The sequence below is a fragment of the Papaver somniferum genome, chromosome 4 (assembly GCF_003573695.1).
Source record: "Papaver somniferum cultivar HN1 chromosome 4, ASM357369v1, whole genome shotgun sequence".
Classification (NCBI taxonomy): Eukaryota; Viridiplantae; Streptophyta; class Magnoliopsida; order Ranunculales; family Papaveraceae; genus Papaver; species Papaver somniferum.
This window is the reverse complement of record NC_039361.1, coordinates 38,993,927-39,009,804: the sequence shown is the minus strand read 5'-3', so window position 1 is coordinate 39,009,804 and position 15,878 is coordinate 38,993,927. Positions and strand designations below refer to the sequence as shown.

The following is a 15,878-nucleotide window of genomic DNA, read 5'->3' as shown; positions in this document are numbered from 1 at the left end:
CTAATTAGAGTTTCGACATGCTAAACCCTAATTTCCGCATCTTCGCGCCAAAGGCATACCATGCCAGCCGCACCACTGTGCCAACGGCATGCCAGCCATGCCAGCCACATCTCCACGCCAAAGGCATATCATGGCAACCGCACTACCGTGCCAACGGCATGCCAGCCACATCTCCGCGCCAAAAACATGCCAAAGACATGCCGACCATTCCCCCATGCCGCTGGCTTCCAAACGGAGGGTTGCAACAATCAACGGCAATCCTTCCTTTTGAGATGCAAATCTCAGCCGTACAAGTTCGCCACCAAACGCGTGGCAACTTCTGACTTAATGCCAAATTCCACGGTTTATGCCAAAACCCTAATTTGACCGCGCCTAAAACATGCCAAAGCCATGCTGGCCATGCCTCCATGCCGCTGGCAACGACTCCCTTCCAAGACGCAAGCACTTCCCTTCCAAACCGCACGCTACCAACGGCTCCCGTCCAAGACGCAAGCGCTTCCCTTCCAAGCCGCACGCTGCCAACGACTATCCTTCCTTCTGAGATGCAAATCTCAGCCGTACAATCTCGCCCTTAAACCAAACGACTTGTGGTAACCTTTGGATACGATGCCACCTCTTTTGCCACGACACACACTTAGCTATGCATATTCTTTGGTCAGGGCACCAAACCCTAATTAGCCACGCCAAGAGCATGCGCAAGCCATGCCAACACCGTGGCCACGCTACTGGCTACTAACGGAAGGTAACCAAAATCAACGGCTAACCTTCCTCTCAAGATGCAAAATCTCGGCCGTCGAAGGTCACCACATAACCGACAAGCCTCTCAATCTTAACTTGCCAAACAATAGCAACATGCTACACGTTTTGCACGAAAACACTCGAGACATCAAAACATGTCACAAACTGGGGGATGCTCATCAAAACATCTTTTCCAGCGCTGACAGCTTGCGTCCTTCCAGCGCCGACAACTTGCATCTTTTCCAGCGCTGACAACTTTCATCCTTCCAGCGCCGACAGCTTGCATCTTTTCCAGCGCTGACAGCTTGCGTCCTTCCAGCGCCGACAGCTTGCATCTTTTCCAGCGCTGACATATTGCGTCCTTCCAGCGCCGACAACTTGTATATTTTCTAGCGCTAACAGCTTGCGTCCTTCCAGCACCAGGAGCTTACATCCTTCTAGCGCTAACAGTTTGCTTCCTTCCAGTGCCGGCAGCTTGCATCTTTTCCAGCTAACAGCTTACATCTTTCCAGCGCCAGCAGCTTGCACCCTTCCAGCACAACTTCTCCGCCCATAGCCGATTGCACCAACAACTCCACGTCCCAAGACGAGCCAACGACGTTGACGGCTCACCAAGCCAAGATGGAGCACGCCGAGCCAATGCTAGCGGCTCCATGTCAAGCCGACGCCAACAGCTCGCGTCCTAGCCGGCAGCGCCATGGGACATTCCTTAGCCGGCCGGGGCAGCGCCATCCCCCTTTCCATATCCAGCCAGAGCACCGTCTCACGGACTAAGTTACAATGCCACCGCTACCGATCAGTGGCCAAAGTTGCAGCGCTGACGCCAACACTCAATGGGCAAACCAAATTTATGCAAAGCCGCGAATGCAAGGATCACAGATTCTTCATGCCTCCTATCAGAGTGACATTAATACGCCACCTTTCAACACCAGCGACGCAGAAAATGTCCCTTCAGGCGTTACACCTCCGATCACCAGAGCCAGAGGCGCTTCCGTCACACCCAACGTTTCTTCAAGTGTGACAGCTCCAACCGTCACCAGAGCCGCTGCTATTCCACCATCAGGATGAGAGACTGGAGGAGCCAGAAGAGGCCGACCTCCTTTTACCACAGTTGATTTGGTGGAAAGAAAAAAGGTTCTCGTAAGGCTTAGAGAGACATGGCTATAACTCAGAAAGAGATGCTTATTTTCCTCAAGACACTGACGGATCGACCACCATAAGAGTCACGCTAACCCAAGATGGAGCTACAAGGAATGCTTTTAACATCCGGCGCAGGCACTTCAGCAGGACGTGCGTTTATAGATGAAGATGCTTGCGTTTCTATTGAACGCCCATTAGAAGGGAATCATCAATCCAATTTCATCACACGTAAAGATCAGGAACAACTTCTCCAAAATCGAGGCAAAGAAACCCTCATGAGTTCACAGAGACCCTCTTCCTGTCAGGAGCTGCACGATTTCTGGGGACTTCGCCCAAAAAATCGTGCAGTCTATGATGAAACATTTATATGAGATTCTATATTTCTCCAAGGAGCAGCGTCAAGACATATTTGCATCCCTCAACCGCACTGCATCAGGAAAGTAGCTGTTTCCAGCCAGGGAAGCTGTTCCCAAACCCCAACCTCTCATGGGAAGCACGATTGATAGATGAAACTGGGGACTCCTAACCACTGTTCACTTGAAGGATGTCGAGTTTGACAGAACGCTGAGTGACGTGGTCTCCGAATTCAACATTGTAACCGTCAAGGCTCTGAGAGTTGAAAGGAGCCGCTTCAAAGTTCTCTCTTGAAGTGGCCCCACTTCAACGTTCTCCAGCAGCGGCTCCGCTTCAACGGTCGCTCCAGTAGCTACTCCGTTTCAACATTATCTCCATAAGCTGATCCAAGATTCGAAGCCTAAGCTTCAGCGTTTTGCTCCATAAGCTTCAACGTCCTCTCCATGAGACGAAGCCGCTTCAACGCCTCCTTCCTGCCAAGGATTGTGTTGTAGCCGCCACACTCCTTCTTTCCAAGACCTGGGGACTTTTGTTCGTCTATCAACCCGTCATCTTCCTGGTGCCATCACCAACCCAAATGATGCTCACTCATGGGAGAGCCTAAAATACCCAAAGCCCAATCATGCGCGAAGAACATGCCTAGCGGAGACAGAGCTAAGTAACTATCCTTAAACTAAATGCTTTATATCTATTAGGCGTATTCAATAAGTTTTAAAAATATCTTAGCGTGTCGAGACGTGAAAATTCCTCGACACTCACTACTGTGTTGCCAGGCATACTGCCTCAACACACCTTTTTTAGTAGTGTTGAGACGTGCAAGTTCCTCAACACTCACTACTGTATTGTCAGGCATACTGCCTCAACACACCTTTCCTATTTCGTGTTGAGACGTACAAATTCCTCAACACCCACTACTGTTTTGCCAGGCATACTGCCTCAACACACCTTTCTTAGTAGTGTTGAGACGTGAAAGTTCCTCAACACTCGCTACTGTGTTGCCAGGCATACTGCCTCAACACACCTTTCCTAGTAGTGTTGAGACGTGCAAGTTTGTCAACACTCACTACTGTGTTTCCAGGCATACTGCCTCAACACCTTTCCTATTTTCGTGTTGAGACGTGCAAATCCCTCAACACCCACTACTGTGTTGCTAGGCATGCTTCCTCAACACACCTTTCCTATTCGTGTTGAGACGTGAAAATCCCTCAACACCCACTACTGTGTTGCTAGGCATGCTTCCTAAACACACCTTTCCTATTCGTGTTGAGACGTGCAAATTCCTCAACACTCACTACTGTGTTGCTAGGCATGCTTCTTCAATACATCTTTCCTACTAGTGCTGAGACGTGCAAATTCCTCAGCACTCACTACTGTGTTGCTAGGCATGCTTCCACAACACATCCTTCCTCTTCGTGTTGAGACGTGAAAATTCCTCAACACTCACTAATTTGTTGTCAGACATACTATTCAATGCATTATAGTACTGATGGCTCCACCAGCTCAACATTCATCCTTGTATTCAAGACTATGCCAGCAGCTCACGCACGCCAAGTGTATCCCAACGTGCCGCCGAGTCGATGCTAACGGCTCCGTTCCAATCCGACCAATGCTAACGGCTCCGTTCCAATCCGACCAATGCTAACGGCTTACTTCACGCCAACCAACGCAAGCGGCTCCACTTTGAACCAAATCCGCACGGAACTGCCAACACGAGAGTCGCAGATTTTTCTTACCTCCTAAAAGTTTAGCCGAATCTTCCTGACCATATTTCATAACTTTCCGTTTCGATTTTTTCCTTGCCTGTCACCATCTCATGCTTACCTCGCAACAAAGCCCCTGTTCCGAGCTTAGCAGAGGACTTAATGTTGATGGTGGTTTTTAGCTTAGGGTTAAAATCGTAAAACCTAGGCCTGACGTGACGTCACTCTGTAAAGAAATAGAGCCTGAGTACTGACGTCTCCACTAGAGAATTTATTGAGCCTTTCAATACGTCTACGAGAAGTTTACCAGGGTACATTTTTTTAATACATGCTATGTTCCACGATAGAACCCTCGGTATTGACTGGCATCATCTCCACACATGCCAACCACGCACGCTAGCCAAGCATGCCAACCGCGCATGCCGTATATTCTAAATAGGGTTTCGACATGCTAAACCTTAATTTCCGCATCTCCGCGCCAAAGGCATACCATGCCAGCCGCACCACTGTGCCAACGACATGCCAGCCATGCCAGCCACATCTTCCCACCAAAGGCATACCATGCCAGCCGCACCACCGTGCCAACGACATGCCAATCATGCCAGCCACATCTCCGCGCCAAAAACATGCCAAAGCCATGTCGGCCATGCCCCTATGCTGCTGGCTGCCAAACGGAGGGTTACAACAATCGACGGATATCCTTCCTTCTGAGATGCAAATCTCAGCCGTACACGTTCGCCACCAAACGCGTGGCAACTTCTGGCCCAATGCCAAATTCCACGGTTTATGCAAAAACCCTAATTTGGTCGCGCCTAAAACATGCCAAAGCCATGCCGGCCATGCCTCCATGTCGTTGGCTGCCAAATAGAGGGTTGCAACAATCAACGGCTACCCTTCCTCCTGAGATGAAAATCTCAGCCGTCCAAGTCCGCCACCGAACTAAATGACTTGTGGCGACTTTTTTGGCCACAACGCCAAATTTTTTGGCTTGTGCCACCAAAACCTAACTTTGGCCATGCCGCCACCCATCCTGAATTCCTCCTGAGTTTTACTGTCGGGCTGTTTTCACCCCCTAAACGAGCTCAAAACCTAAATATTCTCGCGTAGGGAGATAGAGAAATTCTTTTCCGATCGGAATGGAGGGGCGGACCGTCAAAATACGAGTCCGTACGGGAATTATACGGAGATTCTAATAAAGGGCTCTAATTAGGGTTTCGGCATGTCAAACCCTAATTTAGACAAAGCCGCAAGCGACTCCCTTCCAAGCCGCACACTTCCAGCGGCTCCCTTCCAAGCCGCAAGTGACTCCCTTCCAATCCGCAAGCGATTCCCTTCCAACCCGCAAGCGCTTCCCTTCCAAGCCGCAAGTGCTTCCCTTCCAAGCCGAAAGCGCTTCCCTTCCAAGACGCACGCTGTTAATGGATCCCTTCCAAGCCGCAAGCGCTTCCCTTCCAAGCCGCACGCTTCCAACGGATATCTTTCCTTCTGAGATGCAAATCTCAGCCGTACAATCTCGCCCTTAAACCAAACGACTTGTGGTAACCTTTGGCTACGATGCCAACTCTTTGGCCACGGCACACACTTAGTTATGCCAATTCTTTGGTCACGACACCAAACCCTAATTAGACACACCAGATCATGTGCAAGCCATGCCAACACCATGGCCACGCTAATGGCTACCAACGGAAGGTAACCACAATCAACGGCTAACCTTCCTCTCAAGATGCAAAATCTCGGCCGTCGAAGGTCACCACGAACCGACAAGCCTCTCAATCTTAACTTGCCAAACAATAGCAACATGCTGCACGTTTTGCACGAAAACACTCGAGACATCAAAACATGTCACAAACTGGGGGATGCTCATCAGGGTATTGGTATGGCGGTTTACAGCGTGCGGCGTACACTACGCCCATTACAAGAAAGTGTCATAAGAGTGAGGCGGTTAGTAAATACAACGAGTAATGGTGAAACGTTTCCTTCATTATGGACATCAATTCCAGGCGTTACCCGTTACCGCTTTCTTCCGTTTACTCAACCGTTTCCACTTCTTACGAGACCAGGGTACATTTCGTTGCGACTTGTATAAATAGGTCTCACCTATTTCCACCAAAAAAAAGTTTTTGGTTAGGAGCATACAACACTCAGAAATCACTTGTTAGCTTTCCAATCTGCTAGCGTTTCACTTTCTGATACAAGTCGTCAAACAACTACTCTTTCGGAATCAACTATTCTGGTCTCAACACTCTTTTCGCTTCCCTCCCCAAGACCAACCCTTCTCCTTCACTTTGTGACCGAAGCAAGTCTGGAACAACCATTTCTTGGTTTAGGCCGGATTTGTACAGATTGACCTCTATAATCTAAAGTACTCCCGTGCAGTACATAGTTTAGGGTTTAGACTCGTATCTCACCCACACACGAAATTAACGAAATCAGCAGAAACTGTTTTCACCCACAAACAACATCCTGACCAACGACTAAGACAACATAGTTGGAAGATTGAACGAAGTAGATATTTAAGAGGAGCGACTGTGATATGAGGTGTATATTAGCTAAATCGCTAAAAATGTTACCCATCAAGATAATGACAGCTGAAAGTGTTGTAGACATTGGAATTCAAGCATGTGAGTAGGACAAAGTACTAGCGGTCCATCCCCTGATAGACTTTTTTTTTCATCTTGTTATCACATGATTCACGTCGTTCCAACACCGTGCCCCATTGAAATTGCGCAGAATAAATGTGGTCGGTGTTTTTTCCTCGCACAATAAACTGATTTCGATTTTCCTACTATATTCATTGGAGGAAAATGCAAAAACAAAAAAAAAAACATACTAGAGAATCTTTCATTTAGTTAGAATTTTCATCTGCTCCTCCAATAGCTGAGAATTTCTAGAGGGCAATGACGTAGACAGAGGAAGGTGCAAACTGGCCCTCTTCTTAGTTGTTTGTATCTTGTACGAGCAAGAGTAAAAGCAACTTACAAAAATTGGCATTATGACTTGTGAACTCAACTGTATAAATATGAAGGAAGAGAATATGAATAATCTTACGGTAAAAGCAAAAATAAAGCTTGTCATTAAGATCATTAAGAATAACCTTCTATAGAGAAGGGGCACATGTAACATCATTGTTTCTAGATAAGCCGAAAAAATTGTCCAACTCTCATTCAAACTTGAGTGCTCTCTTAGCTGAGCTAAGGGTATTTGATAGAAGCATGGCTATGGTCAACATACCGACTCCACCAGATACTGGAGTAATTGCGGAAGCTACTTTACATGCCTCGTCATAGCAAACATCCCCAACCAACCGGTAGCCTCGAGGACTTTCTGGGTCCTGTCAAACATAAAAGCAATTTCAATAATCTAGGTACGCTTCAACCCGAAACATGACTACCCCCGAGCTAAGTTAGTCCAACTATCTTCTTTGAAATGCTTTATGGGGTTAGTAGGAAAAGAAGGCTAACATATCTTGATTACAGTATGGCTACATAAATTTCAAACTTAATCTTTTTTTTGCTGGTATTGTCAATATTGTGAACTAACAAAACAAAAATAAGAAATCAATAAGAATGATCTTTTCTTCAAAAAAAAAACATCCACATTCCGTTCAGTAATAACCTTTTTTAGCAGTAAAAATAGTTAGCACATCCATATAGAATAGCACAAAAATTGGACAGACCCTACTTACATCTATTGGGTTGATGCCGACATCAATAATAACAGCCCCTGGCTTAATCCAGCTACCTCTCACCATTTTCGCTTTCCCAACAGCAGAGACGATGATATCTGCCTGTCTCACAATCTCCTCAGGATTCTCGGTTCTAGAGTGTACAATAGTGATGATAGCATCTTCCCTCTACAAACATCACACATAACTATTTAAATCAGTAAGACACCATAGATGTGAAGAATAACAAACTAAAATAAAATTTAACAAACTAAATCAAGTTATATAGGTTGACATGTATGACAAATAACAAAGCAACAGACGTACTTGTCGCAGTAGTGACACGGGAAGTCCAACAATGTTACTACGACCAATTATAACTGCTCTCTTCCCCTTGATAGTGATGCCATATCTGTGCAACAACTCTATGCATCCTTTGGGGGTACATGAAACAAAAAAGGGCTCTCTTGGCAAGAAGCCCGATGTTTAGTGGATGGAATTCATCTACATCTTTATCAATAGTAACGGCATTCAAAATCCTTGCTTCATCCATATGCTGCCACAAAGACCATAGAGTTCATAAGATCCCTTTACCACATAACTCCCTAATCCCTAAATTCATCAAAAGAACAACTAGGGACTAACTAATAGCAAGTATCTTAACAGTCCAAGGTTGCACCACATTTGAACAAAAACTGTTTCTATTATCTTAACCTTCAAAATCGAACTTTGCAAGGTAAAGATTAAAACTCAAAATCTACATAACAAAGGTACATCAAAATTCAAATGTCAGTACTAAACCAAACAGTACTGAGACATTAATTGATATTCTATTATAATTTTTCAGAAAGCATATTTACACGAGGTAGAGGCAGCTGAATGAGGATACCATGAACTTTGGGATTCTCATTGTAATCAGCAATATGCTTGATAACATCTTCTTCTGTAGAATCCTCAGGCAAGCAAATTTCATAAGATGTAATCCCAACCAGTGCCGTCTCTAACATATTAGAGGCTTGGGGCGAGCACTCGAAAAAGGGCCTTTTTTGCTTATACACATGGGAAAAAAAAACATAATTATAAATGAAGAAATGACAATAGATTGAACAATCTATTAATGCGTACATATTAAATTTTAATAAGGGTTAAAAAGCAACTCCAATTTTAAGTGAAAGGTACCTATTGATAAAAAAAATAAGAACATCTGCGAAGTAGCAATAGAACTGCCAAAGAAAAAACATCATCCTATAAAGATTGCCCTTCCTGGGGTTCTGGTTGCGAATGCATTAGTTATCTTGTCAAGATCAAGATCATCCAAAAACTCATGTTCAATAGCTAAGATAGCCAACCCATTTAATCTTTCCTGTGACATAGTTGATCTCAGATAAGATTTCAACAACTTCAACTTCGAAAAGCTTCTTTCTGCAGTCGCTACATTCACGGGAACAGTCAACAATATTCTATATGCAATACACGCGACTGGAAAACACCCTTGTCTCTTTAGAAACCGTAAGGTTTCAACAGCAGTCATCTGTTCAGCAGGCAGAATCATTCGAATGACTTGAAGTTCACCAAATAAATCATTTGCATCGATGTCAGAAGATGATTAATGTTTTAATGCAGTTTCAAGACGATCACAACATGCTTTCAAACGAGCATCATCTAATGAACTTAAATTCACTGAACCACACAAGAAACCAAAAATATCCTCATATGCTTTGTAATTCTCAAACCGTGTCTTCAATGAAGCAGAAACTTGATCGACAATAAATAAGAAATAGTTAACTCTAAATGATTCTTCATGTGATTGTGTTGTATCTTCTACATCTCTAGTTTCATCAAAAAAAATCTTTCTAGTAATCTTTCTTGGTACATAAAATTCATGGTCTACTCCCATTTCGGTTGCAATTTCTTTAGCTTTGATCATTGTATCTGCAAACCCAGTATTTCTGTAATCTTCAAAATATTTAATAAGCCCTTCAATTTGTTTCATAGCAATGTCAATAAGCATGTCTTCAGATTGCAATGTTTTGCTAACAACGTTAACAACATTTAAAATATCATACCAAATAACCAAGCTTAATATAAATTCTATACTTGAAATTCCACCAATCTTACCAATAGCAAAAGTTTTTGCCAAACCTCTGTCGGAATCATCGTCATCACTTTCAGATAGTTTGAGTAGTGCCTCTTGTATTTTAGCAGTTTGAAATCTGACCGCTTTAACACTTTCAATTCTACTTTCCCATCTTGTGCCGGACAAAATTCGTCATCACAGTTTCTGCTTTAACACTTTCAATTCGTCATCACAGTTAAACCATCAACATTCTCCTTCAATATTTGACATCGTCTTGTGGAACCTGAAAACAATTTATATATGTTATTTAGCACACTGAAAAAGTCTTTCGCCTTAGTACAACATTTGGCCGTATCAGAAAGAGCCAAATTAAGACATTTGTAACACTTCTTTCCAATGTGCTTTTTCACTATTAATTCGAGCTTGAGCATGCTTATCAATTGTTTCATTCTTTTCCATTCTTATACGCATTTCAGCCCAATCTAACATGTGAAGAATGTGTGCTTTTCGTACTTCATGTTTACAAAGTTTTTCACTCATATGTCTCCACTCTGCAGTACCTTCATTTACCAACTTACCTCTCATTTCCGCTTTTTAAACAACTTACAGCAAAAGCAAAATACCCTGTCCAACTCCTTTGAATAAGCTAACCACTGCCTATCTTCTTTCTCACCGTTAGGTAGATGTCTTGTATAGTATGTTGAAGAGAAATGTCTACCAAACCTGTTTTTGGGACCATTTTCCAGCATAGGATCTCTTAACAGACCATTTTCTACTAATACTTCTCTTGACCTTATATCTAGATCATCCCAAGCCGCTGGATTAAAAATATTCACATTGCCTGGCAGACTTTGTGCTTGTTCATTACCGAATTCAGTAACATTAATCTCTGGTTGTTCGTGTTCATTATCTAATAAATACAATCACAAGCAAATAAAGCATAGTTGTTGTCAAATGTCAATGTAGAGAAAAACTACAGCAAGTATTGCATCTGAGAAATGAATTGGCTGCAACTTTTGTTCCTTTACTATAATATCCGCATAACACAAAAAGAAATCGAAAGAGATGTCAAAAAACATAATCATAGCAAATTCAATGAAAATGTTACCTTCAAAAGGAACCTCTTCAGTTTCATGTTCATGTTCGTCATTTCTTTCGACAATAACATTTTCAATTGATTCAATTTCATTTCCATCTGAATTTTCGGCTAAACGACGTGGTCTCTTAATAATAAACTTATCAAGCCCTCCTCTTTAAGAGTCAACAAGTCTTTCTTTTCTCTTTCTCTCCTTCATTTTCTGACTACCAGACTTATACTTGGGAGCCATTTTGACAAAATGCTTCACCTGCACACAGTTTAAAAAACACAAACTTGCAATTAGTAATATAACACAGCTCACAGATACAAAAAAAACTTTGAAATTAAGATTTATCAAAAACATATGATCATGTCCAAATCCAATTTCTTAAAACTACCCTAACCCCAAACAGAATTAAGTGAGAAATACTTCAATTGAGTCCAAATTTACTGTAAATGCAACATCAACTATTCAATTAAACTAGGCAAACATCAAATTAAAAGAAACATACCTGAAACCTCAAAGATCGAGACGCAGTTTTGTGCCCTAGCGGACTATTCACGAAACTTCACGCTGAGTTGGTTTTCCTCTTTACTTTTCACGGCCAATTGACACGTTTAGGACAGATATCTAAGGAATATATATAGGTTGGGGAAAAAAATTTTGGGCCCCCAAATTATTGGGCCTAGGGCGGTCGACCGTTTCGCCCTATGCCAAAGACGGCCCTGATCCCAACTGCTTCACAAGCCTTCTTCTTATTGCGCACATACGTTGCAGAATCCTTCCTGTCTCCAACTAGAATAACAGCTAAACCTGGTACAACACCAATTGCATCCTTCATCTTCAATACTTCAATTTTGATTTCATCTTTTATTTGTTTCGCAACCGCCTTTCCATGAATTACTTTCGCAGAAGTTTCAGTGACATAGCCACTGTAACAAAAAATTTTATTTAACCAAATACAATAAATCTTTAAGCATTTGGGTGAGAAGGTATTGAAATAGTATGCCCTAATAGAAAAATCAAATTATAAATGACATAGTTTAGAGGTTTTACACATACCAGCAGTGGAGTAAGAACTTCGCCGCTGCGTACTGAGAACACCAAAGCTGGGATTTCGAGGTCTGCAAGAAACAATAGCTGATGATTGTCTTAAATGAAAAATACCAGTTCGGATTTTATTGAATGTGAAACCCCGAGTTGTTGCGGATGAAGAACAATCTGAGAAAATTGTTGAGGCCATTGCTCAATTGAAGATGGCCTAGATTAGGGTTTATGGTGGTTGTTGGAAGTGAGAAAGAGAAAAAGAAGGCACGGTTTTAGGGTTTTAGAGGGAGTAGAATAGTGCGGCATCTGCAGAATGTAATGAAGTTAACGCGATTAAATCCCTCCAAATAAAGGTGGCACAGCTTCTGAGAATCTAGAAGAACCTTTATGAGAAGGTCAATTACAAATATACCATGTCATCAGAACTGAGTAGTTTCCGGGAAAATTTGTTTTCAGAAGCAAATGAGTGAAAATTTTGGTTTATTGACACGAGACTATGTTGGATTTCAGACCCTCTTGGTTTGAGTCGTATGGTTTTACACAAGTAAAGTTTCATTAGGCAGACGCAAAAAATGAAAATTTTCATCTACAAGACTACAACTGAGAGTTTATCTGTGTAGTGTAACATTGTTAGCTAGCTAACGTGCTAGTGCACAAATTAAATGCTCCGAACGAGCAGTTGGCAAAAACAAAGGCAAAATAGATCTAGATGATTAAACACTAATGCCATGCACATTCAAATCATTTGTAACGTAGTACTTCTTGAGGAGTCAGATTTCTTCATGGTAGATATCAAGTAGTTAGCCCTAGCCAAAGCATGAGATGAGAACACGACATGCGTGTATATGCTCATGTGACCACCATAAAATCATTCAACATACACTTGGATTTAATTGGATAGGCCTTGCTAATCTATCAAGTGAAGTGACTTACAGCTGGCCTTGACTGTCGTTATGAAGAATTGTGAGCCATTTGAATCAGGTCCAGAGTTCACCATGGAAACAATACCTACAACCACCACCAGCCTACAATTCAGAAATCTGCATCACTTCATGGAACATTTAGACTAATGCATTCTCATAGGAACCAAAAAAGAATGATAACTAAATGCAATCAACAAAACTCATGTAATTTAGCTCACAATGATTTAATGTATTTTTCTTAAAATAGAAACACAAGTTACCTTGCGTTGTAAACATATAATACGAAGGAAGGATAAAAAACTCAGGATGTATTTTTTAGGTTGTTCTAATTGAATATGCCAAGGATCTACCTGCATGTGAATGTTTGACCTTGAAATTCTCATCAGGGAAGGTGCCACCGAATATAGATTCAGTTCCCTTCCCATCCCCATGAGCTATATCACCACCTTGTACTACAAATCCAGAAATTATTTGATGAAATGGTACTCCCTTGTAGTGGAGTTCTTTTCCATTGACACCCTTGCCCATTTCTCCTGCACTTGAAATTAAACTTGATCATAACCAGAGTCTTGCAGAAGTTTGGTGTTGGGTCTACAGTTATATGTTCATACATATCCAGGAACACATGCCAGGGGAGATGATACACAACTCTAAGTAGAACTTAGGATGAAACCAGATCTGACGTTTATCATGATGCTGGGATAAGAAGTAAATGATAAAAATATACTGGAAAATGTGCTTCTCATAAGTGATCAGTTAATTGCTAAAGAGATCAGGAAGCTCGGCGTACCTGTGCACAGAGCCCTGAAATTTTCTGCAAAAGACAGATATAGGCTAGGCATCAGGCATCAATTCATATCCAAGTAAACAAAGTATGACTTGCTGAATAGATCAAGTATTGTTTGAATTTCCTTGTACTAACAAATGAATAGATCAAGTATTGTTTGAATTTCCCTGTACTTGATATAGTGGTATATCAAGCAAATGAAACAAGGAACACATGAAAGAAATCTATACTAGAGAGAATAACTAGTAGAAAAAATTATCTGAGTGACAATTTGTTTCGGGAATCTGCTTAAATTGTTACAACTCAGGCTGATCAAAGAAATAATGATGTGGTTCCCCATTAAAAAATTTGGCTTCGTATTAATGAGATAGTTAGAAGAACATATTTTCCAAAGGAAAGTTTACTCCAATATGACAATTCAAGGTCATCAAATTTCCTAAATATAGACCATTGTAACATGCAGTTTTTGAACAGCCGTAAAATTTAATTAAGATTTATACACCATAAAGTTTACTTTCCTATTATATTTGATTTCAAACGGCAAAATCAGTTAAAAATGCTTAACCAATGAAATTGATAAACTATGATTCTGTAGGTGCAACTATAAAGGCAACATAGAAAGGGATCACATCAGGATCAAGATCATAAAGTAATAGGAAAGGTGTAGGACATACCAACTGTTTTGGGGACAACCTGGCCATACAATCCAATTACCAATCTACCTGCAGAAAGTGCAAAGGCAGTTCTCAGAGGCACATAAAGTTAAAGACGGGATACAGAATACCACAAATTTAAACATGCTATTTCATTTTTAACGGATATTGTTTACTGAGTTATCAAAACACTGCAAACATCAGAGACTGGTACAAAAGTAAATACACAAAACTCAAAATGTTAAGCATGTGAATAAAGGTAACCCATCAATTTGGGATCCAATTCCAGATTATCCTTGGAAGGTATTGGAATGCAATTTATACCGATTCATAAAGAAGAAAAAAGATTGCTACTTTGAACTCACTTTTAGAAACAAAAAACAATTGTCTGTTTTTCTACGAAAAATATATAACACAGCAGGGCAGGAAAACAATTATCTAGTGAAACCGAACCTCAGCTATGGAGTTAGAACGTTACAATAGTATATTAGTATGTCACGGAGATATGATCCATTGTTAACTTAAAAACACTACAGTTATCGACTCAGAGTTGTCCCCGGCAATCTACATAGTTCATTGATTAAAACTCACGCACAAATGAAGTTTTAAGCAAATCCACCATGACAAAATTGGAACAGATATAAAGAGCAATAAATGGACCACCCATATACTCCTAAGCAACTTACAATGCAAAGCAAAACACATGTCTGCTTTTCCAGAACCACAAGTAACGCAAAAAAGGTAAAATAAACGGCATTTTCAGTTTAAGCTAATTCACATAAAAAGAGTAGCATGAAGCTTTGTTACCTATACGTTGTTCACCAATATCAACATCCAAGAACACCCTCTGAGTAATTTCGTGTACCTCTTCTGCCTTATCTTCTTCCTATCTTCTTCCAAGTAGGGATGCCTTATCTTCTTCCTAATATGAGATTACTTGTGTCAATAATGCACATTTGTTTCACTAACTCTTAAAACAGTAAAGAGGGAAACAAATTGAACAAATATAAATGGCATTGACTGTTTTTCGTAATAACAACATGATAAATAATTTGATCCTAGTATAGTCAATAGCATCCCTACTTGGAACCCCGTAGATGGTCTCCCTCACTCTCTCTTTGTTACTATTAATTGTTTCTAAAAGTTCAATTAGGGTACATCCACTAATATTAGGTCAAAAAATAGATCAAGGACAGATCAGAATGAATAATTACTAACTTTGCAATCTACTGATCAAATGAAATTAGAGAAATCTCAGAAATATTATCAAATTAAAAGCAAGAAGAAACTGTAAAAGAGATGGAAACGTAAACTTACCCATTGCAAATTTGGAAATGCGAGAAAAATAAGAATGATAGCAACAATAAATATAAGAAGAAATCTAGGTTGCAGATAATGTGAAATATCTCGACGCATCATTTTTTTTTTGTATCTAATTTTTTCTAATCTAATTTTCTGCTTCACTCATCATTGATTTTCTCTCTGGATTTTCTCTCTGAGAAGTGAGATCTCTCTAGTTTCTCTCTCCTTCTCAAGTCTGAAAGCACACTGAAGAAGACGAGACGAGAGAGACTCATGTTTCTCCTTAGTTCGAGAGTGTTAAAAATACAAAGGACCCATGGCCCATTAAGAAAATGGACCTGTGGATTGGGCTTTTACCGCTTACACACGAATTTCCCCCCAAAAAGGAAATTCTTCGATCCGTCCATTATGTAG

General features: G+C 41.1%; 1 protein-coding gene and 1 pseudogene across 1 annotated transcript; both read right to left on the bottom strand.

The window, feature by feature from the left end:
• Nucleotides 1-7,047: 7,047 nt before the first annotated feature.
• On the bottom strand, nucleotides 7,048-11,606 carry LOC113275189 (annotated as a pseudogene).
• LOC113275191 (peptidyl-prolyl cis-trans isomerase CYP21-1-like) lies at nucleotides 8,681-15,715 on the bottom strand. The gene is made up of 10 exons (XM_026524639.1): nucleotides 15,480-15,715; nucleotides 14,970-15,048; nucleotides 14,184-14,231; nucleotides 13,513-13,536; nucleotides 13,073-13,255; nucleotides 12,733-12,807; nucleotides 11,815-11,876; nucleotides 11,264-11,684; nucleotides 10,782-11,019; nucleotides 8,681-10,583 (listed from the first exon to the last, which is right to left on the bottom strand). Exons 1-8 carry the CDS (start codon nucleotides 15,579-15,581, stop codon nucleotides 11,670-11,672), a joined length of 588 nt encoding a protein of 195 aa, XP_026380424.1. The 5' UTR covers nucleotides 15,582-15,715; the 3' UTR covers nucleotides 8,681-10,583; nucleotides 10,782-11,019; nucleotides 11,264-11,669.
• Nucleotides 15,716-15,878: the final 163 nt, after the last annotated feature.